This window comes from Ctenopharyngodon idella, chromosome 7 (assembly GCF_019924925.1).
Source record: "Ctenopharyngodon idella isolate HZGC_01 chromosome 7, HZGC01, whole genome shotgun sequence".
NCBI classification, from domain to species: domain Eukaryota; kingdom Metazoa; phylum Chordata; class Actinopteri; order Cypriniformes; family Xenocyprididae; genus Ctenopharyngodon; species Ctenopharyngodon idella.
Window position 1 is genome coordinate 48,910,065 of NC_067226.1, and position 16,621 is coordinate 48,926,685.

The 16,621-nt window shown below is 40.6% G+C and overlaps 3 protein-coding genes across 3 annotated transcripts; 1 reads left to right on the top strand and 2 right to left on the bottom strand.

Moving 5' to 3' along the window:
* Window positions 1–317: 317 nt before the first annotated feature.
* dctn6 (dynactin subunit 6) lies at window positions 318–4,795 on the bottom strand. Its single transcript, XM_051900498.1, has 7 exons — window positions 4,670–4,795; window positions 3,404–3,468; window positions 1,355–1,460; window positions 984–1,072; window positions 857–904; window positions 641–783; window positions 318–565 (listed from the first exon to the last, which is right to left on the bottom strand). The coding sequence occupies exons 1-7, from the start codon at window positions 4,705–4,707 to the stop codon at window positions 467–469; spliced, it is 588 nt and encodes a 195-aa protein (XP_051756458.1). The 5' UTR covers window positions 4,708–4,795; the 3' UTR covers window positions 318–466.
* Window positions 4,796–9,947: 5,152 nt separating this feature from the next.
* Window positions 9,948–13,276, top strand: LOC127516661 (N-acyl-aromatic-L-amino acid amidohydrolase (carboxylate-forming) B-like). The gene is made up of 7 exons (XM_051901468.1): window positions 9,948–10,059; window positions 10,213–10,433; window positions 11,537–11,732; window positions 11,821–11,914; window positions 12,681–12,788; window positions 12,868–12,980; window positions 13,076–13,276. The coding sequence occupies exons 1-7, from the start codon at window positions 10,024–10,026 to the stop codon at window positions 13,274–13,276; spliced, it is 969 nt and encodes a 322-aa protein (XP_051757428.1). The 5' UTR covers window positions 9,948–10,023.
* Window positions 13,277–13,312: 36 nt separating this feature from the next.
* Window positions 13,313–15,749, bottom strand: cldnd1a (claudin domain containing 1a). The gene is made up of 4 exons (XM_051901467.1): window positions 15,080–15,749; window positions 14,824–14,931; window positions 14,516–14,653; window positions 13,313–14,420 (listed from the first exon to the last, which is right to left on the bottom strand). Exons 1-4 carry the CDS (start codon window positions 15,372–15,374, stop codon window positions 14,200–14,202), a joined length of 762 nt encoding a protein of 253 aa, XP_051757427.1. The 5' UTR covers window positions 15,375–15,749; the 3' UTR covers window positions 13,313–14,199.
* Between the last annotated feature and the right edge of the window lie 872 nt (window positions 15,750–16,621).

Consider the following 16,621-nt stretch of genomic DNA (forward strand, 5'->3'; position numbering starts at 1 on the left):
TCACAACACCTTAACCAGCACTGACCGCTGCCCTTTATTACCTGCAGCCTCTGTTCGCTATTTATAGACCCCGTCATATTCAATCAAACCAGAACTTATGTTTTCTATACAAAACTCTGATGTTCTAAACAACAACCTTCCAAACGTCAGAAGAGAGAGAGAGAGTGTGTGTGTGTGTGTGTGTGTGTGTGTGTGTGTGTCACAATAGCTGGAAATGCGACGCTAAATATTGACTAACTCGCTTTCAGTGGTTTCAGTTTGGCGGCACCATGTGGAACAGAAATGCAGTGCACAAGAAACAAAAACACGGCCAGACACACGTGACAGAGTTTTTAATGCATCAATAACTTACAACACAACCTAATACAGAAACATTATGTGCAGGTCAACAGCAGGAAATAAACTGTAAGCAAAAGCAAATCTGTGTTCATCTTTTATATTTCAGATTCTCAGCTGTTCTGTGATTTCAGCTTCTCGCCGGAGTCGAATTTCCTTTCACCGTTTTCTTAAGATGATGGTAATTCGGCAAAATCTTCATCAGGAAGTCCAGCTGCAGCGTTTGAGGCTTGAATGGAGAGACAGAGAGTCAGAATGAAGCGCTGATTTATCTTCATCATATCATATCTTTACGTCCGGTTACCTGCGGCCTCTCGGTCTGCACGCGTCTCAAACACTCGGAGCCGTAGATAACCGTGTTTTCCGGAATCACTTCACACGTGTTCACCTGACAACACGCGCCGACGATGCAGCCGCTGGTCAGAATCACGTTCCTCCCGACTTCAGCTGAACACAAACACAAACATCATCAGCCGCTCTTTCAGTGTTTCTCCATGACTTTCACAGACGCTTTTCTCACCTTTGGATTCGATGACGTTGTTGTCCCCGATTTTCAAGGCCTGAGACACTGAAAAAACAAACTCAAGTTAGATTTAGTTGACAGAAGCTTGAAGCTGAAGCGACGGTCTGATGAAATGAAGACATACCGCATCCGACCTCAAAGACGTTATTGATCCCGATGCTCATGGTTTTGGGCTCCACATCCTCGGCGTCGGGCAGGATGTTTTCAGGAAAACTGATTTCACACGCATGATGAGAGAAGAAACAGACTTTAAGGATTTGTTCACTCAAAATTAAACATCCAAACCCATAATTTATATGTGAATAAAAGCCTAAATTAAATCTGTTGATCATAAAAAGTGACCGTGTCTCTTCAGAAGATTAAACCGCTCCGTTCATACAGGTTTATTTCATCATCTCCTCATGAATGTTTTTTCAGAGGTGAAGGACACAAACCCTCAGATTTCATTAAAAACATCTTCATGAATGAAGTCTTGTGTGTTTGATAAATAATGACCTGTTGATGATCAAGGCTTGCTCCTCGATCAGGTTTCCCTCTCCGATCACGATGGGTCCGGCCTCCGCGATGATCCGAGCCTTCGGGTGAACGACGGTCCGAGCTCCTGAAATCCAGAGCAGAGTCATTCCACAAAACAGACCACATTTCCAACTAATATGCTCTTCGATCACAAAACCTCGACTCAATTATTGCTTTGATAAAACAATTTCTACATACTAAAAACATTAACCGCACACACGTTCATCCTTCAGTGTCAGTTCAACCTAAAATGAAAATGACCTCCTCATTTTCTCACCCTGCTGTTGTTCTGATGCCCTTCTTTCTTTTTCAGACCTCAAAAGGAGAGTTTTTTAAACCGCCCCGCTCGCGCTCGTCTGGATAATGGTGGTTAAAGGGTTAGTTCACCCAAAAATGAAAATAATGTAATTCATTACTCACCCTCATGTGGTTCTACACCCATAAGGTCTTCGTTCATCTTCAGAACACAAATTAAGATATTTTTTAAAGAAATCCGATGGCTCAGTGAGGCCTGCATAGCCAGTAATGCCATTGAACTTCTCAAGATCCAGAAAGGTACTCAAAACATATTTGAAACAATTCATGTGAGTACAGTGGTTCAATCTTAATATTATAAAGTGACGAGAATACTTTTTGTGCGCCAAAAAAACAAAGTAACAACTTTTCAACAATATCTAGTGATGGACGATTTCAAAACACTGATTCGAATCTTTTGTTTCAGTGTTTTGAAATCGGCCATCACTAGATATATAAAAAGAATATCACTGGAATGAAGGTTTATGACCACATTTATATTAGAAAAGCTTTCCAGCGCTGGAGAGAGCTAAGAGGGAAGGCCTGAAAACAGACGCGGAGGCTGATTTGATTCCTTCTCATGTGAGTAACACTGGGTTTGAGTGTCTGGAGCTGCTGTGCTGTTTGCGACTAACAACGAACACTTTTTATTTACTCTTGTGTACTGTATGTTCATTTTTTGTGCTTCCTTGTCATTCGTTCATCATCTGAGCTTTATTTTTCGTGAAGCATTTGGTTGTGCGTCAGCTGTGGTAAACAGACATCCACTCTCTCATTGCGTGTGTAACAGCGGCCAGATAGTGAGAGACGCACTGACGGCTGCTAGAGAACGAGGTGTTTAGTGTCATTGTTAGTGCATTCGCCTCGCCTGCCAGCAGCGATCGGGCCGGGGTTCGAGACCGACGCGGAGCAGGGTGGTTAGGATTGGAGTGTGAGTTTTGGAGGCGGAGCAATGAAGAGAGGGGTGTGTTTGTGTGAAGTGTCACAGAATGATCCCATGTGACGTGTATATTCCACGTGTTCTGGGGGTTTACGACAGGGTTTGGTGAAAATCGAGCTGAAATTCAATGTATTATTTAAGGAAAATCCTGCCCTCGGCCGCTGGTCTTCTGTGTCATGTTCATGAGACTCACACAGAAACACACACAATCTGTGATAAATCAAGATCAATAAAAACGCCTAGAAATCCCAAAAACAGAATCTGAGTTAAATATCTGTGACGACAGTCAGAATGACAGATGTGAACGTGAACACAGCGGAGTCTCATGAACGCACAGAAGTCCAATGACAGGACTTTCATTAAATTTAGGTTTGTTGTTATTATTAGTTTTCGATCATTCTGATACTTTTGGATCTTTTTTTTTTAAGAAGCTGGATTCACTGCCATTATACGGACGAGTGCGAGCGGGACATTTTTTTTTACAATTTCCCCTTCTGAGGTCTGAAAAAGAAAGAAGGGCATCAGAACAACAGCAGGGTGAGTAAATGAGGAGAATTAACCCTTTAATAGTCGCTCTCTAAGGGTGCTGTGCAGTGACATTCACAGCAGCTGCTGTTACCATAGCAACACTGCAACACCGGTTCGGCCAATCAGAGGACTGTCTGTTTTATAAAGGATAATAAATGATATCCATCTCTGTATCATCACTGTATAAACTGTAAAAACAACTTTTTGCTGAAGTGCTTGGTTTACAGTGGGTTAAATGTGTTTTATGATGAACGGTGACGTTTTACCGATGGTCACGTCTCCTCTGATGTCACTCTCCACACACACAACGGCTCCCGCCGCGATCTTCACGCTGAAATCAGACACAAAACACACACGCTCAGGGTCACACACAGGTGCAGTAACACTTGTGTTCAAAACATCACACTGGTGATCTTTATGAGGCTTCAAGACACTTCTGACATGCGTTGCTGTGACTTTAAATGTTTCTTAATACAGAAGATTCTGTCCTGATGTCTGCGTAGGACTGAAATGTGTCTCTGAACATGAATATTGTCATTGAGTTATTATAGTTACAATAAGAGAACTGCTTTATGTGACGAAATACGGTTTTCTTACACTTCTGCCACTCATAATCGAGCGTTCATGACCTGAAGACTCTCTGACGCTGATCTCAATCAGGAATGATGAAGGTTTCACCCATACTGAATGAATCTGTCAGAAATAACTGAAACACCTGGAGAAGTTCTGCTATGATCATTCATCTGTTGTACTTCAATCACTCTATATTACTGTTAGAGAGCAGGTAACGTCTACATATCAAGGGTTACACTAGTACTCGAGTTTGTGCTGGTCAGACTGAAATTATTCAGTAAAGTTATTTTACCAACACTTCATCTGCTGGAAGGGTTCAATATCAGACAGAGAGACTGTGTACATGAGCGCGTCGCTTTAATTCACAAAATCATATTCTTTGAACTTACTGTCACAAAATATTTGACACACACGTATATGTATGTATATGACAAATATTTTTACATTCAGTTACAGTGTGAATGAGAGCAGATCACGTGACCATCTGAAGGTCCGACTTCATTCGGGCTTGAAATTAAACTTAGAGTCAAGAGACAAACAACAAACTCACAAAAAACTGCAAATTGTGGATCCTTTTTCCCACTTCAAAGTAGCACGTTGATCTTTTACTCTCAATCATGAATAAACAGTGATGATAAATATGAAATGATTTTGAGCTATTTTGGCACCAACGTTTTGATTAATCCTGATTATTAATATAACAATAAATGCAAATTAAATCGCTGCTGGTCTTTTCTTCTAGATTAATCATAATGCATGTTAATACAGATGCAGTTATTATTATTAATATAAGGATCAGTATGACGTTGGGTGTGTCTGTTTTAATCGGGATTAATTTTTTTTAATCTGAAGCAATAAAACAGAAGTCTGTATCGCATTATGGACATAGCTGAAGCTGCGTTTGTGAGATTTACTTCCTAAAAACACGACAAACTGCTGTAAATGTATACATTGTTTACCTTTTCTGCCCAGTTTGTTTCGCACTCGGATCCGCCATCTTCACTCGTTCGATGACGTCACCGCTCGACTGAGCCGCCTGTCAGCGATGACGCGGTGAGCGATCAATGATGTCTGTTCAGCGCCGCCTGCTGGACGCGTCAGTATTAGCTACGCTATTCACTATGGAATGCCAAGTCTGCCAAAATTAAAAATAAATAAATATATAAATAAATATACATAGAAAAGCAGTAAAAAAAAAAATAATAATAATAATTATTTATACATTTTTTCCTTATTTATGTATATATTTATTTTTTCCACATTTATTTATTTTTTTCTTTTATTTATTTATACATTTATTCATTTCGATTTTTATTTATTTACACATTTATTTATTTATTTATTTCCATATTTGTTCATTTCCACATTTATTCATTTCTACATTTATTCAATTCTACATTTCTTTATTTTTACATTCATGTATTTTTACATTTCTTTGTCCTTAATGTACTAAGACAGTGATATTAAAAAATCAAACTCACTAAACGTCATAATAATAATGAATATGATCTCAACATTTTTAAAAATCACTGTCTAATGTACATTAAGCCACATTAAGCGTTTTCTTATAATGGTTTTCTATGAGAGAAAAAGGCTTTACGTGTTATTAAACTCTTTTTTGTACGTAGTATGCTTTATTATTATGATGTTTAGTGAGTTTATCACTGTCTTAGTACATTAAGCCCTGTTAAGCGTTTTTCACGTTAAGAATGTTTTAGAATGTCCCCACGACACGACAAAATGTTCTACTGTAACCGACGCCTCGTTCTATTTTGGATCTTTGAAGTATACGTAGTATTTTAAGCATTTGTCACATGTTGTGCATGTAAAAGTAGGAAATATGAATGTGAAGTGAATTTGTGGTCTCGTTTCAAATGCATTGATCATTATGCTGGCGTTGACTTCACTGTAGTCTATATGTGCGCTGCTTGCTTTCTGTGTTCTGACCGGTGTCCGAATCTCAATCAGACGCAAGCCCATTCATTCAAATGATTAATATTGGGAAATAACAAGCGCTTCCATTTCAGAGTCCCTGTTCTCAGATCTGCTGAAGATGTTGCTGTTCATGTTTGCCAGCGCAGGACATTTTACAAATCCAGACCAGACGAAGTTCTACGGCCATGTCCGGAATAAAGAGTAGCCTATCCAGGGTTATATTACTTAACCCGCGACATTTTGGCCATACTACCCATTCAAATCATTCATCCCAGTATCAACGTCAGTAGGCTACACTATTTCGGGCACACCACAAGATGTCACTGTGGCCTCAACGCTTCGCTCTCGCCTACTCTGAGCTCGATTGCTATGTCTGAGGTAAACCACGCCCTCCTCATTACCCTACGGACAAAGAAATGTAAAAATACATGAATATAAAAATAAAGAAATGTAGAAATGAATATGGAAATATGGAAATAAAATATGGAAATAAATACATAAATAAATAAATAAATGTGGAAATAAAAATCTAAATGAATAAATGTATAAATAAATAAAAGAAAAAATAAATAAATGTGGAAAAAAATAAATATATACATAAATAAGGAAAAAATGTATACATTTTTTTTTTTTTGGCTTTTTTTTTTTTTGCTATGTATATTTATTTATATATTTATTTATTTATTTTTGCTTTTTTACATTTCTTTGTATATTTATTTATGTATTTATTTATTTTTAATTTTGGCAGACTTGGGATTCCATAATTCACAGGCGCCCTACGCAGTGTTCACTGAGCAGGGGAGTTCACATAAGATCTTCCAGCGCATCTGCGTTTCTCATACTGCATCATACATATACTTCGACCTAAAAGTATAGCCTACTCTTAATTTTGTGCAGCAGAAGAGTAGCCTAACTTATTGGGACAAAGTACCACGTCATAACAGGCAGTTAATCATCCTGTCACAGTTAACATCCTCATACATACCCCACATTTTATTTAATTAAACTTAAACTACTAAAAATTCTTCCTATTGGAGAGAAAACAAGTAGCATGATAATCTGCCAGTCTGGGTTTTTCATGATGTGAACTCTACTTTTTATTTTTTATTTATTTATTTTTGCATAATGATACATTTTATAGTTAATAGCCAAACATATCTATTGGTATTGTGCTGTTCATATTTTTTATAAAGATTCACAATGTTGTTGAAGATTAAATATAACAGAAAACATTAAATACATATTTTTAATCAGATTAGATATTGGTTAATAATTTTTTTTAGGGTGTCTCTACTTAACCATCAGTCTCACACACATCCGGCATGATTGTAGTTCTGTTTATTTGTGTTTGTAGTTCTGCACAAACTCTATGGCCAGATTTAACTCCTCCCACCATATGTGAGGGTGATTTATCCCAATATTCAAGCAGAAGGAACTGGATGAAATATATAAATGATACCAATCTACAATCTGACGTGATGCAGCCTGAATCACAATCACACTGTGTTCGTTGGTTGTCCAGAGGAGAACTGAGCCTGGTTTCTCCCATTTCTGCCACCTGATGGAGTTCCTTGCACTGATCTATATAAATGACTGGATTGCTCATTGCGGTCTAAAGTGCCACCATAAGTGTTCGAGTGCCCATCTTACCATTCCCTATCGACAGAGGGCATCACTGTCAATCATTTGGCATCACAGCCAAAATCTAAAATCATCTGATTTGCAGTGTATCAGTGGCACATGAATAGTTTTTAAGATATATTTATGTAATACTTCAAAAGTTATCTGTAATGTTTATGGTCTTTTAAAGCAGGATAAGCAATATATATAGAAATCGTTAAGATGGGTTTCTCTACGGCACACTGGCGACACCGGGAACTGAACTAACAAAAAAATAGGTTTCTGCATGTTCGCAATTGGAAATATTAAGCATGAACATATATCTGGGATTATTATTAGAAACTGATTTCTATATACATTAAATTTTACAATACATACAATTCCCTACAATTACTAAATTCCACTAAATTATATTAAAGTGGACCTATAACACCCCTTTCACAAGATGTAATATAAGTCTCTGGTGTCTCCAGAATGTGTCTGTGAAGTTTCAGCTCAAAATACCCCACAGATCATTTATTATAGCTTGTCAAATTTGTCCCTATTTGGGTGTGAGCAAAAACACACCGTTTTTGTGTGTGTCGCTTTAAATGTAAATGAGCTGCTGCTCCCGGCCCCCTTTCCAGAAGAGGGCGGAGCTTTAACAGCTCAACAACAACAAAGTTGGAGAATCTCACGCAGCCAAAATGAGGATTGTCAGTAACGGTGTTCAGCCTTACATTGTTCAAACCGGAGTCGACACTGATGGAGAGACTCAGGAAGAAGTTACAACTTTTAGAATGAAACTGGACGTTTCTGAATGAAATATTGCTTTTTTAGCAATCAAGCCTGCCAGGGTCAACTTCAGGCTAGCCAAGCTAACGAGACTCTAAATAGTGTTTGTCTGTGCAGCCATCGACAGAACAGTTAGCATGTTTTGATCGAACTTTTGTCATGGCGTTAGAACTGGTACACCGTTGTCGCTTGCGAAAACAAAATGGCGGCGCAGTGGATAGAAACATGCAGATTAATATTATAATAAGATCCCCTTCCTATGTCACAAGGGGAGCGAAATCTGAGCGGCTCGTTTTTTCACATGCTTGCAGAGAAAGGCTTGCCAAGAAAAACTTACTGGGTTGTCATTTTTCACATTTTCTGCGTTGGTAGATGCACTTGGGACCCGATTAAAGCACTTAAACACGGAAAAGTCAGATTTTTATGACATGTCCCCTTTAAAAAGGTTTATCATTCATGCATCATCTTGCTCGGAGTGACACTGGAAATAAAACTTCATGTCTTTAAATCCATATTCAGCGTCATTTCTCTGAATAAGTTGTGAAGCGTGTATATTATTTCCTGATGTCTCTTGGAGATCTTGGAAACCGCTAAAAGCCACAGGTCAGCTCAAATGCTTTGGCTTTTTACTAGTGTGACAGTTTTCATATGAATTAAGTGTTACTTGTATATATTGTTGAGCAGAATTAAACTCTGTTTGCACCATTGATCGTTACTTTCCTGTTTATCATTGTGAAGCTGCTTTGAATCAATCTGTATTGTATGAAGCACTATATAAATAAAGGTGACTTGACTAGTTCTGAACCGAATCCTCCGGAGCGCAGTGGATTGTGGGCAATAGCAGCCGTTAGAATGTGCACAGTGTTACGGAATATCAGACTCAGACAGATGGTTAGTCGAAATAAGGATAGACTTTACTGCAGCAGACGAGGAGAAAAACAGGTAAGCAATTCAGAAGATAACTCGATGGTGATAGAGTTTACTGTTTTGCAGGTGATGGTGGAGATCATGGAAAAGGATGAAGTAGACCAATGAAGCGCACACCTCGTCTTGATGACGGTAAGTAGACTGGTAATCTTCTGATTCACACAGGTAGACAAACTGAAGACGCTGGAGAAACGTAGGAGCTTAGGGAATGCAGGTAAGAGTCTTGTCTCAAAACGAGAGCAGACAGTGAGGGTAAGCGAGGTGTGTGCTTATGTGTGTGTCTTGATGAGGTGATGATCAGTGTTGGCAAAAGTTACTTTTAAAAGAAACACATTACAATATTGCGTTACTCCCTGAAAAAATAACTAATTGTGTTACTTAGTTACTTTTTATGAAAAGTATTAGCTGCAGAAACACGCTGCAAATACGCACAACACAACCAAATACAGAACGCGCTGCAAATAGCACAGAACAACGGAAATGTTTCAAGGGACCCTAACAAGTGTATTTAGTTGCATTGTGAGTCTTTGCAGCAAGCGAGCCACAAAGACAAACTCTCATATATTTTGGGAGAGAAAGGAAAACGTATTCACATGGCAGCGCAGTATGTGTCCTCCCTCCATCATATGAAGGAAAAAGACTGAACCCTCTTTTCCCTTTATCACTGCTCTCTCTATTCTTCTACTTTGTCTTTTCTTGTTCATTGTGATAACATACAGTAAATATGTATAATATGGTCATGTGTATGTTTTTTCCCTTTTATTTATCTATATATTTGTATGTTTATTGCTGCTTTGGCAACAGTGTGCTATTTCACACAGTCATGCCAATAAAGCTCGTTTGAATTTAACTGAATTGAATTGAGAGAGAGAGAGAGAGAGAGAGAGAGAGAGAGAGAGAGAGAGAGTTGCTGAGTCAGATGAACTCAGTGGAAGCAGCGGCGCGACCGACAGAGGCTCTGAGACCATGAGTGTGTTTCATTGTGTTTCTCTCGGAGCACAGCTGCAGTGCAGGGTCACAGTTCAAAGGTCAAACGTCAGTCAGAAGAGCCGCTCTGATGCAGATGGACAGACACAATCATCTCTGGAGTAACGTAAGTAAAGTCCTTTCATGAACTCACACAGGAACCTAATATCATTACATTAATGCAGCTTTATATGATGCTCATTACAGGAAGTGTATAAATCTAGATTTCTGTTGTAAGTGAATAGAGCATTTATAAATTGATAACTGGTTGAATTATCAGGTGGTCTCTCTGCCGGCGATGTCGCGTGTGGCGGTGTGTGGTGGTACCCATGGCAACGAGCTCTCAGGTATCTACCTGGTGAGGGAGAGGCTGAAGAGGAGGGAGGATGGGATAGGGCCGGTTTCCGTAGTAACGCTCATGTCGAACCCACGCGCCGTGCAGCTGTGCGTCCGTTACGTGGAGACGGACCTGAACCGCTGCTTCACGCGAGCTGCGCTCAGGTGAGACGCAAGATAGAGATGAGGAAATAACGACAGCATTCCTGGCAGAAACAGTGCAGTACTGCAATATGAAGACACTGTCAGAGAACAGCTTCAGTAAACGACTGGTAAACTTCTGCATACTAACGTGCAACATGATGAAGTTAGTGCCATGCAAAAATAAAACCGGGATCTTCTCTATGACAAAGAAGTGAAAGAAAGCAGCAATAGGGTATATGTCGAACGTCACATGACCAAACCGGAAAACCGGTCTCATTGCATCCGCTTGTCAGAGAAAGTGTTAACTGCAGTATGAACTGGCGGCATATCTATAGACTTTCAAGGTAATCAGCGAGTTTAAGTGAAAAATATTAGGGGTCGGTACAGCCTTGTTTGCATATCGACAATGTATGCTAGATATATTATGGCTGGATGTTGTCGGCTATGATATAATATCACAATAAATCACAATCCAGAAAGTTTTTTAAGATTCTTTTAGAGAGTCAACAGTGTGAAATGAGTGCCTCAAAATTAGCAAAATATTGTACTATATCTGAATAAAATGTTAATGTGTCACATTTTAACTGTGATAGAAACTTATCAAATTAGGAAAGTTAATCAAAGTTTATGTTTAGGATCAAAAGAGAGACATGGTGAAACTGAGACTCAGCGTGTCCGTGTGAAAGAGAGCCAGTAAATCAGAGCAGTAGTTTCTGAGGGAATCAGTCACGTGAACTGCAGAACACAGACGCACTGAAACCAGGCAGGTTACGTTAAAGAATAAATAAGAATCCTCTTGTATGACGCACCATATCATTTCTATGTTGCGATGCCAAGCCCTGGATCAGATGCCATTTCTCTTTCTTCATAAATTCATATTGGGTCACTGGCACACACTGTCCTGTTCTTCTGTCATTGACATTTGATCATTTGCTCCTTTCACTGCCACTGCATATGCCAGATTCATTTACATGTTGTGTATTTAAATACTCTACAGCGTTTGACTGTTTCTGCTGCTGCATTACTGCAGTTTTAACTTTACTGTAATTTAGAGTTAGGGCCAGTGAGTCAAATGTTGATCTGTGAACATATTCTGACTCGCCGTCTGTCCGTCTGTCTGTCAGCGCACCCGTCTCTGAGCACTCGCCGTATGAGATGATCCGCTCTCAGGAGCTCAACGCTCTTCTGGGCCCTAAAGGAAGCGCGCAGGCGGTCGACCTGCTGTGTGACCTGCACAACACCACTGCAAACACGGGGCTGTGCCTCATCACGTACTCCGACCGCGACTGGATCTGCCTGCACATCTGCAAACACCTGCAGGCATGAATGAAGACGTGCACTGTTGAAATATTTTATGATGAAATGTTGTATTTATGTCCAACTTCAGTGAGTACTTGTGTGTTTTCAGAGAGAAATGGCCTCCACTCCTGTCAGATACGTTCACTTCGATATTCCTCTCGACGAGGCCTATTCTCTGGATTCAGTGGGGAAACACGGCTTTGGTGAGACTGTTAAAAAGCGAAAGAGTTCATCATTCACTCGCCCATTCTTTCTCCAAACTACAGATCTGTTTGGCTTCACACATACTGACAGAAATGAGTGGAGGACCTGCAGATTCTGTTATTTTTTAAGGATATGTTCAGCATTATCGGCTGACGTCATTTAGACGAGCTGTTGAACGCTGATTCTGCAGTGAAATGCTGACTCAAACACTTCTTTTATGGTTATGCAGCTAATTTATGGATGGGCTGTAATGCTTGACTGCGCTGAGCTTCGCTGTTAATCAGATTCATTATAAAGACTCTAAACATACAGAAGGGTTTATTGGGAGAGTAAGATTGCTGAAATGTTGGAGATGAAAACAGTGGCGGCTGTGGTTTGTGTGCCGCTCTCCCTCATCGCCTCAAACACCCACATGAGACGCACGAGTACAATGTGTGTGTGTATAATATATATACATATATATATATATATATATACATATATATATATATATATATATATATATACACACACACACACACACACACACACACACTAGTCAACATTTGAAGTGGATCAAAAACAAAGTTGTTCTTAAGACAACTTTTGATGAACTTTTTTGATCTACTTCAAATGTTGACTAGTATATATATATATATATATATATATATATGTGTTGTTTCCTATGGTTATGGATAAAACCATCTGCTAAATGACATGTAAATGTGGCATTATTCTTCAGTAATGTACAAGCTATTTGCTAGTGAGTGTGTTTCATGTCTTCAGCGATGGAGGTCGGATCGCAGCCTCACGGTGTCGTCAGGTCTGTGGTCTTCAGCGCCATGCAGGAAGGAGTTCAGCTCATGCTGGACTGGATCTGTCAGTTCAACGCAGGTACATTTTTAACTACAAACCTCTGCAGAAATATGATTTCTGTATGTATTTCACAGCTTGTACATGTCTCTCTGCTCAGGGACCCTGTTTGAAGGAGGATCTGTTGATGTGTTCACGATGGTGAAGAATATCGACTACCCACGAGACCCCCAAACACACATGATCACAGCCGCAGTCCATCCCGACCTACAGGTAGAGAAAGATGAGAATCCGTCTTTGTGGAAACGTTGCTGCTGATGTTGTCAGAAAGAGTAATGGCAGGGTAAACATCCTCTCTCTTCGCTCAGGATAGGGATTTCTGTCTTCTCCACCCTGGAGACCCCATGTTCCTGTCTTTCTCAGGGGAAACATTGCGCTACAAAGGGAAAGAAGCGCTCTATCCGTTCTTCATAAACGAGGCTGCGTACTATGAGAAGGGTGTCGCTCTTTCCCTCGCCAGGAAGAGAAGAGTGGAGATTCCTTCCGTCCGCTCGGACACACTGAGATGAAAAAAGACAAGCATGAACAAAGGAGAGAAACGTGAACATGAGCACATGATGAGTTTATTACTGTTGCCACGGGAACACTGCATGTGTGAAAAACAAAGTCATCGTTCAGATGTTCAGAAAAACATTTTCTACACATATGGTGCACAGATGATGTTTCTGTATGCATGAATGCCCTAATACACTGACCATTAGCTGCGGGAGATACTGTATCCCACAATGCAGTGCGCCTGACCTTCCATTTCCAGTGTGACGAATGAACCAGAAGCAACATCAACTGCAAACACTGACACATATCATCACACATTAACTGTTCTACAGTTTCTACCTAGTTAGAAATGAACAAAAAAAATTGTATAGAAATAAATAGATAAATACAAATAAATACTAACCCTAACCCTAATAAATATGATTAATTAAAAGCAGAACACATTAGGATTCTGGTCTGTTCGTACTACTTCACTAAAGCTAAAACACGAGAAGTCAAGCTGTTTGATGTTGCTTATACTGAGGAAAATCCAGAAGTCAACTTTGAGTCTGACATCAATTCACAAGTGCTGAGGGAAAGTTTATCTCAAACTCAAACTGTATCACACACACACACACACACACACACACACACACGCACACACACACACACACACACACACGCGCGCACACACGCACACACGCACACGTACACACACGTGCATGCGCACACACTCACACTCATTCACACACACACACACACGCACACACTCATTCACACACACACACACGCTCAGTATCTCTTGAAAGTGCATCTGAGATTCTCAGAACGTGATTGTGTTTCTGACAGCAGTCGCTCTTCAACACACTGAAGACATTCATGTCCAACAAATTCTGTTCATTTTAGTTTCTATCTCACTCCACACCGATCTGATCCAATCTGTCAGCGCTGCCGTGATTTAAGCGACTCTGTACACCGTCATGCGGTCGTAGCTCTGACTGTGACTGCGAGCCGCCCACATCAGCAGCGCGGCGGCCATCATGTGCAGAGGAGATGCGATGAGCGCCAGATACAGAGACCAGCCCAAAGTGCCGTCCACGTGATCGGGCAACACGGACACGCGGTGCAGCAGGTCCATTCCAGCCAGGAAACAGCAGACGGTGGCCAGAGAACACAGGCCTGAGAGACAGAAACCAGCAGAAAAGGGATGATGTGCATATGCAGGTCTGAAGATACAAAAGAAAAAGCCCTCGACTGTCCAGATGAACTCTGACCTGCGAGCAGGTGAATGAGGCCGATGAAGAGCGCCGGCGTGAGACTCCCACACAGACACGCGCAGAACCCGAGCAAACCGCCCAGAACCACCAGACCCAGAGAGACCAGCGGCAGGAAGAACTGAAACCGCCACAGATCTGCACACACACACACACACTGATCAGTTACACAAAGAGAAACAAATACGAGTGTGTGTGTATGCGCGTGTGTGTGTGTATGTGTACGTGTGTGTGTGTGTGCATGCGCATGTGTATGTGTGTGTTATAAAGTGTGTGTTTGTGTTATAAAGAAGTGTGTGTTTGCTCACAGGTTCGTATCAGATCTTCTCCACTGTTGTGATTTCCCGGCTCTTTGTATTTTGGTGTGAACTGCTGAGAGAGAGTAAAACTCACACACTCCATCACCATCTTTGGATCTGAAACAAACAAACAAACAACATAACATAAATGTACAAGAATGGGGATTAAATGTCCGTCTGAAGAATGTAAATAATAAACAATCAGACAACAATCACAATAATCACTGACAATAAAACTCTTGCTGATAATAATAACAATATTTACCGGGTTCTCGGTACCAGTGCGCGTCCGTGGGCGTCTGAACGCATCTCCACCACAGTCCGAGCGTCCCGTTCATGCGGAACAGCGCGTCGCTCACGGTTTTCTCGTCAAACTCTCCCTCCAGAAACTCGTCTTGCAGCGCGCGCAGCTCCGTGGCGTTGGGCTCCGCGCGGACCGGCGGGCTCGTGTACCGGTACCAGTGCGGCGAGCCGACCGACACCGACAGATACACGGACGCCAGGACGCTTAAAACACCTGCGATGACCAGAGCTGTGGCGTGCCGGTTATCCACCATCATCCCCCAGTCTTTATGCGTCTCTCGATGAACACAAATGCGTTTGTCTCGTTGTATTTGCGTGCCCTATTTTCCGCCCGTCTGTTTCACGCCATCTGTCAGTCTGAGAATACTAACACTAATAATATCTAACGAATAATCACACAGTCCAGAGTCTTTGTCTTATTGCCAATATGGTAATCAGAGTAAATGCGTTCAAATGCTAAATCTGAACATATATGTGATGATTAGAAGCAGATATGTGGGTAAATCCATGCGTTTTCCTGTATGATTTAGAGCCGGCAACAAAGATTCATGGGTAATGTAGTTTACTACAAGAAACGCGATTCTTCTGCTATAGGAGACAGTGTGATGCTGACTTCGCTGCTGTAAACACACACACACACACGCACACGCAATTTAAAGCTACATATCGTTGCAAAAGAATAAAGTATTGAGCAAAAAAAAAAAAAAAAAAAGTTGTTTTGCAAACAAAACTAAAGAATTGCAAAGTGCATGTAAGATGTTTCTGGATATTGTTTAGGTGTAAGAGGCATCTGCTGGTTAGAGAAAAAAAAAAAAGTTTAGGAATTGCAACTATAGAAAAAAATGTTATGACCATACATGTCCAGCAGAGGGCCCATGGACATCCATTCATTTTTCTGGAAGTGGCCAAATGCTCTGTGCCTAACTTTTGTGGAATATAATATATATATTTAAACATTATAAAAATACATTCAAAAATGAATGTTTTGACAAAGTTTGTATTTTTTTTTTTAAAGTCTTTTTGCAGTAATTTTGCATAAATGTGCAAAAATGCCACAAGTTGCCACTAAAAAAACAAGACGGACTGATTGTGTGTGCGTGCATGCATGTGTGTCAGTGCAATGTCTCGCCCTTCATATCTGTGTTCTGCATTTATGGTTGATTTTATTCACCAGATTTTATATAAATTCTGTCTGTTGCATTCTGTCACAGTCTCCGTCTGTCCTGGACTCCATCTCCCATCATCCTCCCTGGCCCTCACCTGCTCTCGCTAAACCATCAGCCAATCACATGCACCTGTTCCCCATCAGCACCTCATCACACCAGACTTTTAAGCACACCACTCACCTCCCTCAGTTGTCTAGTCACTGTTATATATTGGATGTGTTTACCTCTGGTGTTTTTGGATGTGTTACCTGCCTTTTGATCTATCATTAAACCTTTGAGTGTTATTTGGAAACCTGCTGTCCTGCCTTCTTCCTCCTATGGTCACATACCGTGACACA